We start from the raw sequence: 19,398 nt of genomic DNA on the forward strand, positions 1-19,398 counted from the left end.
GAACTTCAAAGGAGAGTGTTAATCGAAAATAATTATTCATGACTATATTAACAAAGAACGCGGAATTTGCCAGGAAAGTATTAAACTTCCAAGCCCCCTTTTTCACTAGTATTTCCCTTCAGTTCCGTATCAAAGCATGTGACTCACAGTAACTTTCCAAGGTTGTAACTTACCGTGGTTATCACGATGTTAATATTTTTCGATATTTAGCTCTCACAGACAAGTGTCAATCTCTAACGAGTATTTAGCAACGAACGGCTTTTGTTTGGCTCTGTAATAAGTTTGCACTAACTGGGTGCCATATTTTTAACACTATGCTCAATGTCAGCAACATTTTGTAAAGATTAAGCTGAACATGACCGCTGAATTTACCTAGAACCAAATATACATATTCGTGAGTTACAAAAACAGAAAATCACGCGCTGATAATAGAATTATGCGTAACTTTTGATGCAATATGTTCGCAACAGAGGCGGGTAAATCTTCGACAACAGCCGTTTATTCAAATGAAAGCCTTGTTAAGACAGGGCCGCGATCCGAAAAGTTGCGCGCGAAGACACAGCGGAGCAAAATGGCATTTGATAGTTTTTTTAACTTATTAATAATGTAGCCTTTCAGAGGACAACAAAAGAACCTTGGTAATATTATGCTCCGCGGCAGGTGTTCTGTGATGAAAACCTGCACGTTAGGGTATTCACGTGTAGCGTAAATGAAAACACACAGAAAAGGCTACGTTGTCAAAGGGGCGCTTTGTTTTGTAACTGCCATGAGCTGATTAAAGGAGAAAAAGGTTTTAGCACGTTTTAAATCTTCCATTACTTTTGTATCAAAGCAAAAGTTTGATAAACTTTTGCTTGAAAAGAGAGATCTTGAAAGTTCGATTTTCTGAGCCTTTACTTTGGTTTTCATGAGGCAACCATCGTTCACCATTTACATGTAATAGGCTTCATTTGTTTCAAGCAGAAGCCCACCGAAATATCTGTATATTGGAACATAAAATTGTTACCAGTGTCGTTTAAGTAATAAAAATTAGCTTGCATACTTAGGCCAAAACATCGTTTACGGAAGTGAAACCGGATTTTTTCAAGGCTTTAGTAGATAAAAAGACAAACCAAGATGATCTTTACCGGGAAAAGCTCTTTTCATAACCCTTTTAAAACGTAAGTAAATTAACCAACGTGAAAGCTCGACATGGCGTCCGATTTTCTTTCATACTGATGTAAATTTTCGCTGAGCAAATTAAAATCTTGCAAATTGGGCATTTTCCCTGTGATTTCCATTATTCTAACAGTTTAACTTTTTAAACAAACAGCTGTAAGTAATTAGCAGTACTGATTCATGTAACTGTGGTTTACCACAAACAAAGCGAGAGCTAATTGCAAAAAGAACAGAGAATACTTCGTTTGTGTGGAGTGACCTTGAACAACTTGCTCTTGGCAACGACCTGAGTCTACAATCTTTATCATCAACATAGCAAAAGACATTAAGTGTTCTCTTGACGACGTAGGATGGATTTTTAGAAATGGAACTGAGAATTTGGTACAAACGTTCCTTTAAGAATGGGAATCATCTCCAGTAGATGACTACGAGCCAAAGTCATCGGTAGACATCATATTTAGGAGCTAAAACAGGATTCCTTAAAAGGGTCCAGTTACGTATAGATTCGGATTCTAGAAACCAACAGTCTCTTCTCTGCATTTTACGATGGAAAAGCGTTCGTCATTCAAGTGACGAAATCGTTTGTCATCTCTGAAAGCGTGTTCAATTCCTGGCTTCGAAAATAGGAATTTAATTGGCAGTGTTAATTAAAGCTATAAGAGTTGAAGAAAAACAAAAGAAGACAAAAGAGAAAGCCATCAAAAAGACTTAAACAAACAAATTATTAAAAAATAATTAAACCTCATGGCGAGATTTCTCCTAAAAGTTGAAAGGAAGTTTAATTGCGAGAAAGATGCAAGGCGGATAAAGTAACAAACGTGAATCATGAACAATACTAGTTCATAATATAAAAATGCAAATGTCAACAGCCCACAGTAAAACAACTTTGAAAGCTACAGTGATGACTTTGTGAGCGAGTGATTTTCTTCATGCATGTTACCTAGCAACTTGTCAAAGTTGTCACATGACGGCGCCCGTCGGTAAAAGAGAAGTTGTACATTTAAAACTGAATACCACACCTTGGTATTAAAATTTGGGTGGGACTTAACAATGTTACTCTTTTGAGAAAAAAAAGGAGTACATTTTCTTTGTTCTAATGGCTGCGGTTTTTAGTTGGTTCTGATTTATTGACACTCTTTCGAAATGCACCCAATACATCGTGTTAGTTTGGTTGGTTTTTTTTTCAGAAGACGTGGCATAGTTCTCGCTGTTTTCTTCCTTATAAGCAACCTTTGAACACAAAACACAGTGAAAGAATATTGGCTCTGAACATATAAAATAATTAACACGATTCCTAGGCTCAAAACGTAGTTGTAATATGTAACGACTTCAGCGTAAGGGAAGATGAATAAAAAAGTATAAAACTTATGTTGAGAGGTACAGAAAATTGGAACACAAGGATTGAGCATGAGTAGACTACGTAGCCACGCCTCATGCTGTCATATCCCAATGGTCATTGCAGCCCAAGAGGAATCAGGTATCACGTGATCTATACTGGACAACCCACTGTTTGTTTGGGACTGGGCACCAAGTTGGACTTGCTGCTCTTTGTTTTCCTGAAAGAGAAAATTTTAAGCTAAATTGCAATGTTTTTTATTGTCACCCTAAAGAGAAAAATAAGGTGCCTATGCAACAGCCTTGCAATTTGCCCACTGGACTCCTGATCTTCAATCTGGATTCCAATGGGCTTACATATTAGTGTAAGCTCTGAGCTAATCACCATTTTGTGCTCTGGTGATTCTTACAGCATCTCTCTTCACTTGGATTTACAAATTAGAACCAAAAATTATGAAGGAAACTTAGCAAAATGCTGAGAGGTAACCTAGAAATGGACTTGCATCTTACTTGGTCGCAGTACTCCTGGTCAAAGGGGAATAAGCTAATGTTAATCAGTTAACTCCCAGAAGTGATCAACATGTAAATTCTCCCTATATTATCCTTACATTATCCAGCAAATAGGTAATGAGAATATTCAAATTTATCAGGTAGAAGTTATCTTAATCTGACACCAAATTCTCATTACTACTTTACAAGGAAATGTGTAGCAGCTTGAAGGGAGAATTAATCATTTGATCTTGAGAGTTAAAGGGTTAACAGATCAGACATAGTTTGAAGCTACACTGGTTTGCAGATTTAATGAATGTAACCGAAGAAGTTACAATTCATAGACCCAACGTTTCTATGAATTGTAACTTCTTCGGTTACATTCATTAAATCTGCAAACCAGTGTAGCTTCAAACTATGTCTGATTGTCCACCTGGTTGCCGTGTGAACTTTAATATATTTTATTTGGGTTAACAGATGTTCAGATCCTACTGGTTCACAAGCTGGCTCTACCTATTTACTTTCCTTAGATGAGTAGTAGACTGTGGGTGCCCCAAATAATTCGGTAACATTGTTCATATAGGACACTATTACCCACTTTGAAGTGTTATAAATAAGCCATGGAAGCACTGTTGTGGAAAAGTCTTACCTATGACAGTAACAAAACCTAAGGCTAAAAAAAGATGCCTATATTTAGAATCTAAGACCTTATTTTTCAAAACATTAAGATACCTTTTTACAACAGTAACCAAGTTCAATCATGGAGCAGCAATGAAGCCTTTTCAAAAACTTGCTTCTGTTTGCTAATCTTAGAGCTAAAATACTAGCAAACAAATGAAAGTGTTACAAAAAAATAGATACAATTCATTTACCTGAAGCATCTGAAGCAGGAAGTCATCCTGTACTGAAGGAGTCTGCAGCCTTCCCTGTGCCATCTGGTTTGACCAGTTTTGTGATACATCAACCTACTCAGTCAAAGCAAAACAGAAAATAAGGTAAAAGGTACAGTTGAACTAAGTGGCCTATCCAACCCTAGCTTATCCCACCTTCCTTGGCATAAAGTGACCAGGAGCATTCCCCCCTCTAGATGGGATGTCAGTTCATTGCAAGGTTACCCCACCACCCTTTCCCCCCTGTCAGCATTTCATCAGGCTTTCCTGACAATTCAACTGACCTATTTGTACTCCTGGGTGGCAAGAGACACAATGAATGTAAAGTGTTTTGCTCAAGAACCCAACACAATGACCTGGCCAGGTATCGAACCCAGACCTCTGCAACCTGAGTTCTGTTTTAATCATTCAGCCACCATATTACTAATCATTTCCTTAAGTAAAAAATAAGCTGAGGTTATTACACTCTTGTATTATTCCTTTATTTCTTTGTATGCTTATTTGTTTTTTTTTTATCTACAGTTTTTGACTGTATGTGAATTAATTTTAAGGCGTACTATAAAAAGTTCAAAATTTGGATAGGTTTGTCAAGTTACTTAAATAAATACATAAATAGAAAATATTGTCATATGTCAAATGAACAATGTGATCAGATTGTTCACTGAAAATTCGAGGAAAAAATGCACCTCTTGACAGTGGTAATCTAAATTGTCAAAAGAACTCTCTGAAATTGTTCTTTGTTCTCTCTTTTCTCTTTCAGAGGGAAATGAACCATAACTCAAGAATCTCAAAGTTTGATTTGCATTGCATTGTTTTTAGCAATCAACTGTCTCTTGTCATTCCTGGTGAAAAATCTTTGATCTTTGAGGATCTTCAAGGATTGTCAAAGACCTGCCAAAGATCCTTAAGGAGTAGGATCTTTCAAGGATCTTTAGAGGATCGTTAAAAGATCCTCAAAGATCTTTGTAAGCAAAAACGTTTGTTAAGATCCTCAAGGATTTGATAAAGATCCTTAAAGGATATTACAAAGATCCTCATAAGGATCCTCACAAAGTTCTTTTCAAGGATCCTTCAAGATCCTCAAGGATTTAACGAGGATCTTTCAAAGAGTTTTTTCAGTTTGCTAAACATCGGCAACCCTTTTAATATCAGCTCTTTAACTCCCAAGATGTGATTGTAAATTCTCCCCTCTGATTGCTAATAATTTCTTTTTAAATTGGTAAGGAGAATTTTGTGTTAGATCAAGATAGAAGGTTCTATCTGATAAGTTTGAGTATTCTCATTGCTTGCTTGCTGGATAATGTAGAGATATTATGGGGAGAAGTTACATGTTAATCACTTCCAGGAGTTAAAGAGTTGATAAAACACGTCACATCCCAAAACAGTTATTTACTGACAGAAAAAACAACAACAAAAAACAAGACTGTTCCTTGAACCTTACCTGGCTTGTTAGGTGAGATTGTGTACATGTTCCTGTAGTTACAATCTGACTGTTATTTGGCATTGACATTGCCTGGCTAAAGTTTGTGATTGGAAAACTCATCTGACTTTGGTGCAGCATCCCTGCACCACTTCCTCCAGTTGATACAGATGTAGATGAGCATGGTGTCAACATATTTTGAAAAGATGGCCTTGTTTGCCCTGCTTGGGAGGTGATATTTGCACTACTTGGAATGCTATTTTGGACTGTTGGGTATGGCAGTAAATTCTGCAGTAGTCTGGCTTGAGTACTATGAACAGCTTTGGAGTTAAGAAGAATAAAATTGTTCATATCTGTGTTTGAGTGCTGGGAAATTGCACCAGGAGCTGGCCTTGGTTGATTGGTGGGGACTGCAGAACCTTTTCCATGATTTCCTGGAGAAAGGTCTTTAACAGCAGCATCCATGCAAACTTTGGAGGAATTACTAACAGTGCTCATTGCTGGCTGGTAACTAAATACTTTTTCAATCTTAGGAATCCGCTGAGGTGACATAATGGCAGGTTGGATTGGAGTCAGCTGTGGTGAGCCAGTGGCACCATATGGGTTTTGTCCTGCAAAGTTTCCATTCCTGTTTCCTAAGTAAGGTGGAACACTTATTCCTGCTGGTACTAAATCTGGCAAAGGGGGTGTTGAAACATTTTCCATGTGTCTTGAGAAAGAAAGATTATTTCCTAGACGAGCATCTTTAGAGGGTGATCCCTTATTAGAGTTCTTTTTGCTCTGATTTGCTTTACCAGAGTTCTTGGTAGTTTTAAATGCCTTGGAAGGACTTTTCTCTGTGACTGAGCCATCTTTAACCAAACCACTAAGTGGCATACCTAGGTATAAAAAAGTGCAGTTCCCAATTATTTAAGGTAAAAAATTGTGCTTTTGTCTGGATCTCTCTTCACTCAGTTCTTGAAACTACGACTGTTATAGCTGCCATGGAGAATACAAAAAAATTTGGCAACTAAACTTGCAGCTTAAGTGGTCAATTTGGCAGGCTGTAATATTTATACAACTTAGTTTTCATTGTCTGAAGTCAAGGAAAGACACACTTTTTCAGAAAATATTTCTCATGCTCTGCACCTTTCTTTAATCCTGTACACCGTGACATCAGTGTGCATATTTTCCATACTGGTCTCTATACATTTCATCAGGTGCTGACAAAGGGAATTTACTTAACAATTAACAGCTCCTTTAATTTTTGATCATTTTGTATAATCTTGTGACCTTCCCATTTTTATTCAGGCTAATATTGTGAGGAGGAATTAGGTGTTAGTCTTTCTTTGGGGTTAAGAAGTTAGTGAAAATTGCCTCTTCCTCCTTTGTTGTCCAAGAAGAAGTCTTGAAATGTTGCATGAATTGCCGTAAAAGCCATAACAATGATCAGGCAACAAGAACCAGTCAAAATATGTTTTTCAAATATAAATGCTTTTGTTACTGAGTTACAGATTATGACACTACTTCAACACAGCCTTTTGAGTACATGAACTCTCTTGCACATGAATTCTTACTCATGTAAAAACCACAGGTTGTGACTCAAAATTCAGATCCTTTAAGCCTTACCTTCTGTATGTGTCATGTGATAGACTGTTTTATATAGCCTGGTCACCCTAAGTGACAATTCTCTGTGCAAAACATCTTGGCACAGGCTGTAGCAAAAGCTTATGGGATGCCTAGAGAATTTCTGAGCGTGCAAATATTTGACCTAGCAGCAGAAAATTTTCCTTAAAGCAAGTTGTTACAGTGGTTTGAATTTTTATACACAATTAAAGTAAGGAAATGTAGTTCTGTAACTTATTTGGAAACATGAAAATAAGTTGAAACAGCCTCTCCCTGTTTCGGCTTGAGATTTTGGGCAGTGTCTCTTTAGGTCCTTCCAAAAAATCAATTTTACACTTACGTAGATCTAAAGTTTCTTTGGGTGGCTCATGTTCTTTCTTCTCTTTCCTTTCTTGAATTTCCTTTATTTTTTCTTCTTTAACTCTCCTTTGATGGGCTCTTAAAACCTGGATCACTTTTTCAGATTGTAACAATTCCTTGGAAAGTTAAATTTATAGTTAATACTAATACAGAGTGATGAGATCATTGGCTCCATAATCAAAGATAACTGGGGTTTTGGATTGTCAGCATTGATTATGACAAATCAATCCTTTAACTCCTGGAAGTGATTAGCATGTAACTTCTCCCTGTAACATCCATACATTATCCAACAAACAGGTAATGAGAACACTGGTACTCAAAATTATCAGGTGGAAGTTATTATCTTGATTAAACACCAATTTCTTGAAACTAATTTACAAGGGAATGGATAGCAACTGTAGGGGAGATTTAATAATCAGGGGTAAAGGAGCAAAGAAAGCACTCAAAACATAAGATTATCCTATGATGGTTTGGTTATTAAAGAGAGGGGTGAATTATTCCATGATTGCTTACCAACTGCTTCTGAGCTAACACTTGTTGCAGCATACTGGCATATTTCTGTTCCATCAAACATTTTTCTTCTGCAAGTTGGTTTTCGATAGACTCACTCTGTATTTCCTGATAAATAAAATGACTTCTACTATTACATAAGGTGTACACTTCTATACATCCTATTATAAAAAAAAATTGTAAAAAAGATCTTCTTGGAGGAGCATACATGATGGTGTAAGGAAGACTGAAAAAAATTGCGTGGCTCTATGAAAAAAAGGATGAGAGAGAAAAAATGAAGATCACATCGTGAAATTTGTATCATCTGAGTGGGAGGATGAAACACTAAACATTCAGCTCTGAGTCATGATCTATGGACTGAACTCAACTATGTATGTCACAATCCTAAGGAAAATGTTTCTATTTCTTACCCTACCACTCGAGCATTAATCTTTTGATTCCCAAGAGTGACTAATATCTAAGTTCTCCCTATAATATCACCCTTAAATCTCAATTAAAGGCTCAAGAATAATGGCAATTATCACCAACTAAAGAAGCTCTTGATTGTTAAACAAATTCTCCTTATCACCACTTTATGAAATAAAGAGAAGAGTATAGAGAATATGTAAACTTTGTCTTTCTGTAAAAATTCATGCATTGCGCATCAATTTTGAGCTTAACAACTTCCTTTGCCATCCTCCAAATAGCCTATATCAATGTGAAAAACACTGAACTTGTAAAGGGCAGGTCCTATACTAAGTCAACACCAGTATTGGTGTGCAATTCCTTTTCCTCTTTGTCTGCAAAATTCACCAGTACTTACCCTCTTTTTCCATGAGTGACCAAAAGCTAATTTCTCCTTACAATATAAACACAGTTTTGGGCAGAAAGGTAGTGAGAAGAAAGAATGAGAAAAACAGATGGATATTGTTTGACATTAATTCTCAAAGCCAACATTACACCAAAGAGTATAGCACACAATGCAGAGAATTCATATTTAGATCTGGGAAGTGAAAGAGTTAACCCTTAAACTCTCATGAGTGACCAAGACAGAATTTCTCCTGACAATGTCAGGACAGAATCAAGCAGAAAAGTGAGGAGAATAAGGAAGAAAACTAAATTGGTTGACTACAAGTTGATTCAATACCAAATTCTCTGTATTGAAATCATAAGAATTTTATGGCAGACAGTAGGAAGAATTGCTAATGAGATCTTGGGAATGAAAGAGTTGAGAGCACAGCTTTATTGAGCAAACACTCACACAAGTCCTACAAGTCTCTGCCTGTGAAAGGTTTTTCTTTGGTTAAAAAAATTCAATGACACACTGGTTAAATTGCTGAACAAAGGCAACCTGTCTAGAGATCCATCAAGTGGGCGCGCATTTTCTTATGGGTGGGGAGGTTAACTACTTAAAATATTTAGATGCACAAGACAACTCTTGGCCAACGAAAATATTTTAAATATCAACTCAACACAAAAATAAATTTATATTTCAACTCTTTGATGTAAAGATACAAGGATTTGAAAATTCAAACGCACAGGAAGCAAATGAAATTTGACACATTTGAAAGTTACGTTTTACTTTGAAGCAGACGAAGTTAAAACTGACTTTTACAAAACTTTATTTGACAACGCAGCAATCTTAGTTATGATAATAAGTCTTTGCAATTTGATTCAATAAAAGGTTCTATCTGCATCAAAGGAAACATATGGCCCAAGTGGCGACTATCTATGAAATGATCATTTACTCTTATATACTCAAAATAACTCCAGAGCATTTGAAATCTGAACACGATGAATATGAGAAGAGAATAACAGAAGCGCGATTGAAATTAGAAGTTTGGAATTTCCATTCCGGAATAATACAAGGATATTTAATATTCTCGGTACATCCCTCAATATATGAACAGTTCGCAAATACCAGTTAGATTCATCAATGTTTAATGAACTTAGGCAACCTACGAAACCTGTAAAATACCACCTTTGAATGAAAAGGATAAGATGCTTATTGGTGCTAAAACAATACAGAATGAAAAATGGAAATGTGCTTCACAAAGACATGTGACTTGTGCCCAAAAGTTATTTACCAAAAATGCTATTTTATCTAAATCAAAATTCACACATGTGAAGAGCAGTCCTTAAAGATAATCTTAAAAACAGCAGAGTGATTTAAAACTTACCTCAGATCCTTGGGCCTTGCGTTTTTTCTTCTTGTAATTTTGTTTGTATCTATTGTTGCGGTGCTTTCGGCACAAGGCCGTTCTGGAACCAACTGTAATTTCATGACATCCTTCGATTTGGCACGTTTTGGAGTTTTTCCGAGCTACCTCGAACACTAAACTTTCCATCCTTTCGAAGTGGCTCTAAATTTTGTGCTCTTCGTTGATTTTTTAACCTTTTTTACGGACAAACTTTAACACGTGGTGAGAATGAATGAGAAAATCTCGTCCATGCTTGAGCACTGCGAAAATTGCAGAACTCACGGGCAACAGCGATCGGAAAAGCTTTCGAGCTTCAGCTAGTCGGAAAAAAATGTTTCGGAACTGTGCATTTAACTCTAAAATAAAAAAGAACGGGCGAATCCTAAGTTCAAAGAGAAAAGACGGATAATTTTGGAGCTTCCAGCCAACAAAGGAACTAAAGTCGCATGCAAATGAATGAATGAAATTGCCTCGTTTCAAACAAAACACATTGATTAGTTGGAATACTTTTTGTTGATTTTTCCAATGGAATTCCGCATCAAGGTGTTTTATCCTCGATTCACTTTCAGATTATAGTAGACAACCAAAATGAAGGATCACGAGGGCAGAGAACAGAAAAGTTCTCAATTTCTCTAAAACTGCGCGCGATCAGTGATTCGATCGACCTTAGTTTCCCGCTAAAATGACAACAAAGATGACCGGAAGTAAATTTAGCGTACAAACGAGGCTAAAGGAATGTACTTCCGTTTTGAGAAGTTAAAGGAATCCCCCGTTTGATAATGGATCGAAAGTAAAATTTCCCAGAATAGCTTTCCATGCTTTTTTCGTTTCATGCGCTTATTTTCGTAAAAAATAGCGACTTCCTTTACCAGGAATGTCGATAATTTCATTCTTGTTTTACTTTCGAGTTCAAGAACGATTCGATAATAGGTAAACGACGACAGCAATAGTTTCGGGTCGAACCGTTTCATGAACGTTTTAGATGGGCTCGCCTAACTACGCACTACAAGCAGATTGATAAATCTTTCAGAGAATTTAATTAAAAAACGGCATAAATAAACTGCGAAAATTTTGAAATGATATATGGCCTTCGTAAACTAACAATTTTGCTTGGATCTCTCAAAAGCGGAACTAACTGGCAAGCATTCCTGCTCTGTTTAATTTTTGTAGTACGCCATTTTATGCTCAGTAGAATTACGCCCCAATTACAGAGCATCCTTCTGTCTAGCTATATTATTTTTAATCCATGTCTCATAAATCTTAAGGGTTTCTTTCACAGTTAAGAAAAAATGCACTCTTTTGGTCGCACACAATTGTATGCCCTATTATTGAGTAGCTTTTAGTTACACCTTGTTGACGCTAGGGCGGAAAATTCCTTGAAATCACATGACGACAAATACTCGGAAATTAAGCTCCGGTTGGTATAGTTGACTGAATCGAAACCATGACGCACCCTCGATGAGATCATCCACATTCTTTACTGCAGAGGTAAGGTACTCTTGTGGTTTTCCGTTGCCCTGTTTGTTAAATCGCGGACCAGTGTTTTTACTAAGGAGGGAAACACCCCCTTACATTTACCCCCATATACCCCGCTTTGATACCACGAAGAATAAAAACAAAAAAAAAAACTGATGTGATTATATTTGAAGTAATTGATGAAAAGAACATGAGGTTGACGAAACAACATGAAGTCGATAAAACATACAGGCAGCCAATCAAATTAAACAAAGCAATCAACAAACACACATACAATTAAACGAATTACTTCGATGTAGACAAATCTACAGAGGTAGTTAATCGCGAGAAATCCACAAATATACGAGCATCTTATCCTGACATTTAGAAATTGTTGAAATCGATGATAGCTATTCAAGGAAAACGATAAAGTGACCTCAGCTGAAACTTTCTTCACGTACACGAGAGTGATCGCGCTCGAACACTTCGAACGGCCTTGCGCATGAGCCTGCGGTTCTTCCCACGAGAAAGAGGTTCTTACATAAGGTCTTTACGGAAAGTGATCTTCCGTTCTTACTCGAAAACAGTTGCTCTAGGAATCGAAAGAGTCACATGAGCTGCTAACCGCTAAATATCAAATGTCTGTAAAGGGCTACTACCAAGTGAAATGTCAAGTTACAAACGTAATAATACAGTTTTGCACCCTGGTTGGTCAGACGGGAATATTTTTGTTAAAAGAAAAACATTTGTTGCCAGGTGAGAGATTACCAGACCTACGCAATCAAAAAAAAGAAAATAAACAGGAACACTAAACTTTCTCCTTAGTTTCTAGATCTGTCTTAGTTTTATTGGTGGGAGTAAAAATAGCTCTGATAGACAATAATGATATTAAAAAAAACTTTAATTTTCTGGATATTTGTCAGTCTGCGATATGAAATATTTAGCCTGTCTGTCTTTTCAGTAGTGTCGTTCAATTTTAGGATGGAAGGAGCCCAGTCTCTCATTGGATAGTGCTCAGCGGCCGCAGAAGGCTGATCTAAACAGATGGAAATTGTCTGTTTAAAATTCTATTTCATTTGCTTAGAAAGAAAAGATTTTTCTGACTTCTGAAAAATAATTTGCGCTGAAGATCTATGGATAAATTGCTCGATTTGGCCGAAAAAATGTGATTCGGCCCGATCGAGAATCGTCTGTGATAATATATTACTCGTTGATGAATGAAAGTTTAAATTCGACAAACAGGAAGCAAAATAAGAGTACTTGTCAGGATCAGTTAGGTGTGGGCACATTAAACAGGTCGTACAAATATTTCAGACGTTAAAATTGTTGTTCGAAAAGAATTATCAATTAGTTTCTAACCAATCACTGGAACGACGCCTCGCGTCAAGTAGGAGTGGATTCTTGTGTTGGATTTGACTAAAGCGTGGTTTTATCGTTAACAGGTGTACACAAAACGATTGTTTTAAGCATTGTGAAATAAATTTGCTTGAACGACAAAACAAAAAAGAACGAAATGCATTTAACAATAGTCTCGGGAAATGACGAACCGGCCCTTTCATATAGCTGCCTTTCAGATCACCGGAAGTCGACCTTTAGACCTTGCGTTAAATTGAACATCCGCTTCCGGAACGTGGCTTTTTTTAGGTTATTTACTAAGAATCAATTTTTAAGGCATGACATGACAGGACTTCCCCTCATATGAGAATAAAGTTTAGCGAACATTAGCGTGCCATATTGCAGTTGATCGAAGCGTCATCGACAGCTGGTCGAAGGCGGAAAAATTCAAATCGAATATTTCTTAAGGGTGCGCGACAAAGTTGTGTGTTTACAAAATTACGATCCTGAAAGCAGTCGAGATGGAAACGGACGGATTTGCAACGGGACTATTTCTGAGTTACAAAGATTCAGAGATTCTTCTCATCGTATCATTGACTATAAACTTCTGCGTTTTATGGAGTGTAATTTTGCCAAAGCTGTGTCAAGCCGTCTTAAGAATGTCAAGTCGTTGGCAGAGAGGACATGAAATGGAGGAACAGCTAGGCGAGATTCCAGTTTGGTGTAGGAGATTGTAAGTAACTGCTTTTCACAATTAATATCTTATAGAAAACTCTTTCCGATGCCTGTGGTATGATCGGCAAGATGTTAAATACACGTTTATCATTCTGACTTCCGGTGGCCACGAAATTTTTGACTTCGGAATAAGATGCCTTACTCTCAAATATTTTATTGAGTGGTGAGCAACAACGAAGATTTTAATTCTTCTTTGTCACGTGTTTCATTCAGTAAATAGACACAAAGGTTCGAAGACAAATGATGAGTTACAGACAGTGGTGAAAAGTTAGTTTAAGCGGTCTAAATTTTTGCTTCAGAAGTTTAAAAACATTTTCAAATAAGTGTTCTCTATGATCCTCTGCATTCATTTTCAATCGAATGAACAGTGATACACGTTTAAAAGAAATTTTAACATCGGCTTCACGTTGAAGTGTATCGATCTCTTGCGAGGTTATCTCTGAGGATTGTTCTGCGAACAGACCAGTTGATCATTATTTACTTAAACAGAGATCAGAAGTTAGTTTCCCGAGTGTATTTACTATCCTTTGCATTTTTAAGGATCCAAGCAGCAAAAACATAAGCCCCCGCAAAAATTGAACGTTAACAATAAAAAATAATAAAGTAAAAGTCTTTGCAACACAGACATTATACGCATTTAGCTGATTATGATCGACTTCCTTTGGTTAAATAGAAAAATTTTTCAGGGAAAAACACCATCAGATACGAAAATACTTATCAAAAGAAGAGCAATACTTTTATTTTATTTTCGTCATGATGCATGTTTCGAAAGGTTGAAACGATCACCCTTAGCTGATATGTATTCCCCCTGAAAGCCCTGTTTCAGTTTCAGAAGCGATTCAGGGTTAGTTTATCATTCAGGAAAATTCCCTTATTTGGTCCAGTGATTCCGCATCGGTGGCGACTTTGTCACGGTTGCTTGACATCGTCATTTAAAGAATTTGCATCTTTCAAAAGTTTCCCCGGTCTTATTAGACTAGATTAAAAGCTAGAAACTCGAAAATTTCACAATATTCACAACTTTGAATGATGCTAGCACTGCGAGTGGTAAAAATGTTCCTGTTTTCTGGTCAGGTAACAGCTGGTTCAATATCAAATTTTAAAATAACTTTACAGTGATCATCAAAAAGGGAACAACGAGTCGCCTATGTGTAAACGGGAACAGGAAAATTCTACAGTGGTTCAGTGAGTTTCCTTTCTGTCTGAGATTTCCTTGCATCAGCATTTATTTTTTAGTATTACTCAGCTGATGATCTGATCTCAATGTCGTTAGGCGTAATTTGTGTTCGTGTTAGCTAAGCTTTCTTCTTTTGCTGAAACATTCTCTTTCCTCTTACATGAGGTAAAACACCACCTTAATTTTTCGATTGGAGACTTCAATAGCACAAAATTCGTTTGAAATAGCATTATTTGACTGAAAGGAAAAAATGCAGTAGCTCTGTCTGATATCACTGTCGAAATATCTAAATTGTCCGGGAACTAAAAATGAACAGAAATATTCAAGAATGATATTCTGCTTTCTCAGTTTTTATTGTTGGTACCCGGCTAATTTTAGCACCAAGAGCACCAATTCTATGAGCACCAATTCTATGTCACGTATTGATAAAGGAAGACCTTATTCATTCTTAACGTATCAGCAATATTCATTCAGCGCCGCAAGGGAAAACTTAAAATTTTCGTATCTTTATCAATGAAGTCCACCAAAAAAAGTTGAAGAATACGTTAAAAACTTGTGCTGTAAGATTTAAACCCTCTCTTTTTCTTCCTCAATATTTTGATAGCCCCTTTAACTTTCTTAACTCGGTTACCCAGGAGATGCAATATCTTTGACCAGGTTGAAATTTGACGGGCCCACGCTGAGGACGTAAATGTCCCGTAAGAAAATGTCGTTTTTGAATTTCAATTTCTGATGTTCGCCCACTTTTGCGATCTCCAACCCACTCTTTTTTCAAACTTTCGTCAAACGTCTCACAAACATTTTAATTCGTGGCAACGAAACGCGACCTTCTTGCTGTTAATAATCTCACAGTGTGTTTTGTCGACGTTTCTTCGATGAAAGTGTATGAAAGTTTTTTAGAGCGCAGCCATTTGACCTTTGGCACCCACAAGCGGGATCCTTTTAGTTGTCAACACTCCAAGTAAAGAAGCCTGCCTTCTTTTTTGCAGTTTTACGATCGATGTATTTCAATTTTCTCTTGTGACAAGATGAAAAGGGAAATTTGCTTCAATGAAAACATATTTCAGCCGATATACAAAAAAATTACTATAGCTAACACTGGCTTTATTTAGAAAATCGGGAGTTTCTTTCCAAATATCGCCTTGGATGAATTTTCGAAGTAATTTCGATGTACGCTACGATAGATACTCAGTTTTTTCGCTTAGACTTCCTGTGAAGATGCTGTGCGTTATTTAGACTGCCATGGAACACGGAAAAAATGGGATATTCATGTTACGAAGGAAAATATTTATGAAGAAATAAATATCAACCACACTTCAACCCGACACAAGTTCTAGAAAAAAAAAACTTTTAAGGTTTCTATGGCTTACAAATAGACCAAAACCTGAAGTTATTTATCTACCTCTGCACCTTGTCATTTTTTAGATATCCAACGTTTATTTTGAAAAAGAAGCTTCTCATTAAATGAAAAGTCTTCCTTAGTGACGATAATAATAAATACAGCTTTTCCTCACTGCGACTCAGCTGTTTTCTATCAATGGCGAAAACTACAATGTGGCGTAAGCTATTTTTGTACCAAACTTTTGTCTGTTAATTAAGACTTCCTTAGTAAACTTGTGGCGTTCAGTTTTTTTTAGAGGTTCTCACCCGCTGTTCCTGTTACAGAGTGAAGCAAACTCTGAACAGAAAGAAATTGTTTAAGATCTTGAAAATCAGATAGATAAATTTTGGTTGAAAACGGAAGTTGGTGACTAAATGCTCCTCTGAATAAAACAGAAAATGAATTGCACCTCTTTAACTTTCAATGTGACAATCATAAAGCAAACACAATTTTCCTGTAAAATAACGGACAGATATCACAACAATGCTATTAATATACTTTCCAAGTTCCTTTCATTTTAAGGATTTCCGCAGATTATGCATCACGGTACAGAATTATCAAATGTGAAAAATCAATGTTTTAGAAAACATCGAATATGAAAAATACCGTTATGTTACCATAATATCTTGGTGAATTGCATTACTTTTTTATTAATGGTAAACAAATTTTATATGAGCAAAGACATGGTTTTGTGCATTATTAAAAGTTTAGTGTGATTTTTCAAAGATCTTATTTAACAGTTCGGGTAAATCTTCCTAATCTTTTCTTTTTTTTTATCATTTTTGTCTGCCTGCCCATTCTTTTGTTTTACAATGTTTTTTTCATAACTCATGGCAAATGAGAGTTGGCCTGGAAGCTGGGTAACAGTCACCCAGCGGGAACGCACGCGAGTAACACGCGAGTGTCCTCTGGCTCGCGTGCGCCGGTTTGAATCACCCGCTAACTACGCGGGCAATTTTTTTCAAATTGCGACAGGTTCTTAGCTAGACACAACCAACATTTAATTTACCTGTTTTTCTTTTTTTAGCTCTACCAATCACGTATTTTGCGTGGCTCTTCCTGCGTGTGGAATCGTTTTACTAACAAGTACAGACATCCTTCAAAACCCTTTCTTCACATTCGGAGGATCTTTTCTTCTCGTGTTTTCCATCGCTCTGGGTCATTACGTGTTCAAAGCAGCGGAAGTCCTCACGTTCCGAAGCGAAATCTTCCATTACAAACCGCTCCTAGTCCACCATGTTGTTGCTATGGCAACATACGCTGTGATTTTGATATTCGAGGAAAACACTCTCATGGGAGTGGTAATGTTATGTGTCGAGGGGAGCCTGATATTTGCTGAGAGAGAAAAGGAACGCTTTCGTCAGGAGGTCAGTTTTGAACAGGAATCGACATCACGAAAGTGTGTGACGGCCCTAGTTTTTGTACTTGCTATTATCATCAAAGGAATTATCCCAGTCTCTATCATCATCATTGCGTTCTTAATGGCGCTAAACGAGCTTCTGCGCATGTCATACATCCCGCTGGCTTTCTTCTTTCTAAGCCTGGTCTTCTTCGCCTCTGTGAACCTGTGGTTCTTCCGAGACGCGTTCAACGAAGTTTCGCGCCAATTTACCAGGCACCCTCGCTTTCCCGTGATCATTATACCAATACACAACAACCAGAAACCCTCACCACCGACCACTGCTATTAACAACGACGGGCTCAAGCAACTACTACTATCCAAGGAGGGCCTGGGGAGCTGCGTTAATGTGAAAGAAAATTCTCTCTGGGGAAAGGACGAGTTGAACTCAAGCCAAGGTGCACCAGCGATCCTTCCAATGGAGTCTTCAACACCAGAGGAGATGAAAGGACAATTCGTTTTAGAAATTGGAAGTAAAGGAACTTATTAAGTTCCAGCTGATGTCAATCTCTTCATCAGAACGTTACATTGCTTGTAAAAATATCATCCTTTGAATTTCCCGTTTCAGTGTTTAACGGAAGAAAATTCGAAATTTGGTTTTATTGTTTTGCGTTATAAAATTAGACATTGAACATTTTAAGAAAATTTATAGTTTTTTTGTTGTATAGAAAATTTCTTAAATAGAAGACAAAGGACAGACAAAGTTTTTCTGTTTGATTCATTATTTGCATTGTTGACCACAAAACCAAAGCTAGTTATGGAATGGATCATGTTACTACTGAGGGTGGGAAGGGTAGAGGCCAACTAGAAAACATTCTCCATAAAAGTACTTGAAAAAAAAAACTTGAGCTAGGTGAGAGAAATTATTGATCTAAGCACGAAAGAAAATTCTTGCTGAAGACTTTGAACAATATATTCGAGCGCAAAAAAAGTGCTTTTTCCTCAATGAGACTTAAATATCAATCATTTTCTCAAAATTCAAACGTTTTTTGAGTTTGATAAGCCGCGAACATAAAAGTGGCTTTGGACATTATTGTTATTATCAATATGAAGTTATAAAATGATATTAATTTATTTAGTGACAAATTTCTGTGACAAGAACACTATGTAGAAATATCTGTGCCAAAAAATTCCACGAATTGATATCGTTTTTACACGGTTTAATTTTCAGGCGACAAAATGTATGTCATTTCTATGTAAATATAACTTGTTTAAACTAAACTGTTAACAAAATAACAAACATCAAGTTTTTATTTATTGAAGTACTCAAAGAGGTAGAGATACTCACCCAAAAATTTCAAAATAAAATGAAAACTTAAAATAAGCCCTGTCTTGTTGAGTGTCTGGGGCCTAGGCCTGAGTGAGGAAATGATGAAGTGTGTCTCAAGGTTGAATGGGTGACCACCCAAAAGTGATCAAGTTGTAACTTCTCTTTACAACATCAATCCAAATTCCAGCAAAGATATTCTGAGAATATACAAACCTCTCAGCTAATGGGTATGATCTTTCCTTAATACCCAGTTCTCTTGGTTTGTTTATAACAGTGGCAGACTTGGGAGGGGGGGGGGGGGGGGTGGAGTTGGCGAAGGGGGGTGGGGGTCCAAGAAAAAAAAACCTCCCGCCCTTAATTTTTTCGTGGCCAATAATGATCTAGTTTAAAGTTGGAAAAACACCCAGACTTAATCTTTTGATGATGTTATCAAAATTATTTCAACAATTGCCCACATACATTGATAATGTGTCCTGAAACTCGATTGGAAATTCTTGTAATCAGGTGCACACTGGATGAACGTCAAAACCCCAAGATGGGAGGAAGCCCGTTCGAAATTTCAAATTGAACCCTCTTAAAGGGGACCGATTTGGGCGTGACTCCACTCATGACTCGTCCCCTAAAAAGAACAAAGCATTCGGATTTGAAGTAATTTTTAGATCTTATAACATTACATTCACGAAAATTTCGATTGAGTGT

At 36.9% G+C, this 19,398-nt stretch overlaps 2 protein-coding genes across 2 annotated transcripts; one reads left to right on the forward strand and one right to left on the reverse strand.

Annotated features, from left to right (window-relative positions):
* Positions 1-1,935: 1,935 nt before the first annotated feature.
* LOC131789712 (uncharacterized) lies at positions 1,936-10,585 on the reverse strand. Its single transcript, XM_059106885.2, has 6 exons — positions 9,927-10,585; positions 7,771-7,875; positions 7,238-7,373; positions 5,314-6,170; positions 3,855-3,947; positions 1,936-2,714 (listed from the first exon to the last, which is right to left on the reverse strand). The coding sequence occupies exons 1-6, from the start codon at positions 10,092-10,094 to the stop codon at positions 2,598-2,600; spliced, it is 1,476 nt and encodes a 491-aa protein (XP_058962868.2). The 5' UTR covers positions 10,095-10,585; the 3' UTR covers positions 1,936-2,597.
* A 2,538-nt stretch (positions 10,586-13,123) lies between these two features.
* LOC131789674 (uncharacterized) lies at positions 13,124-18,751 on the forward strand. Its single transcript, XM_059106822.2, has 2 exons — positions 13,124-13,470; positions 17,058-18,751. Exons 1-2 carry the CDS (start codon positions 13,259-13,261, stop codon positions 17,917-17,919), a joined length of 1,074 nt encoding a protein of 357 aa, XP_058962805.1. The 5' UTR covers positions 13,124-13,258; the 3' UTR covers positions 17,920-18,751.
* The last annotated feature ends 647 nt before the right edge of the window (positions 18,752-19,398 follow it).

Source organism: Pocillopora verrucosa, chromosome 14 (assembly GCF_036669915.1).
Source record: "Pocillopora verrucosa isolate sample1 chromosome 14, ASM3666991v2, whole genome shotgun sequence".
NCBI lineage: Eukaryota > Metazoa > Cnidaria > Anthozoa > Scleractinia > Pocilloporidae > Pocillopora > Pocillopora verrucosa.

Coding starts and splice junctions, on each gene's coding strand:
- LOC131789712 (XM_059106885.2), bottom strand. CDS start 10,094: ATGGAAAGTTTAGTGTTCGAGGTAGCTCGGAAAAACTCCAAAACGTGC. Junction 6,171..7,237: donor CAAAGAAACTTTAGATCTAC/GTAAGTGTAAAA, acceptor TTTTATACCTAG/GTATGCCACTTAGTGGTTTG. Junction 2,715..3,854: donor TCCTGCTTCAGATGCTTCAG/GTAAATGAATTG, acceptor TTTCTCTTTCAG/GAAAACAAAGAGCAGCAAGT.
- LOC131789674 (XM_059106822.2), top strand. CDS start 13,259: ATGGAAACGGACGGATTTGCAACGGGACTATTTCTGAGTTACAAAGAT. Junction 13,471..17,057: donor CCAGTTTGGTGTAGGAGATT/GTAAGTAACTGC, acceptor TTCTTTTTTTAG/CTCTACCAATCACGTATTTT.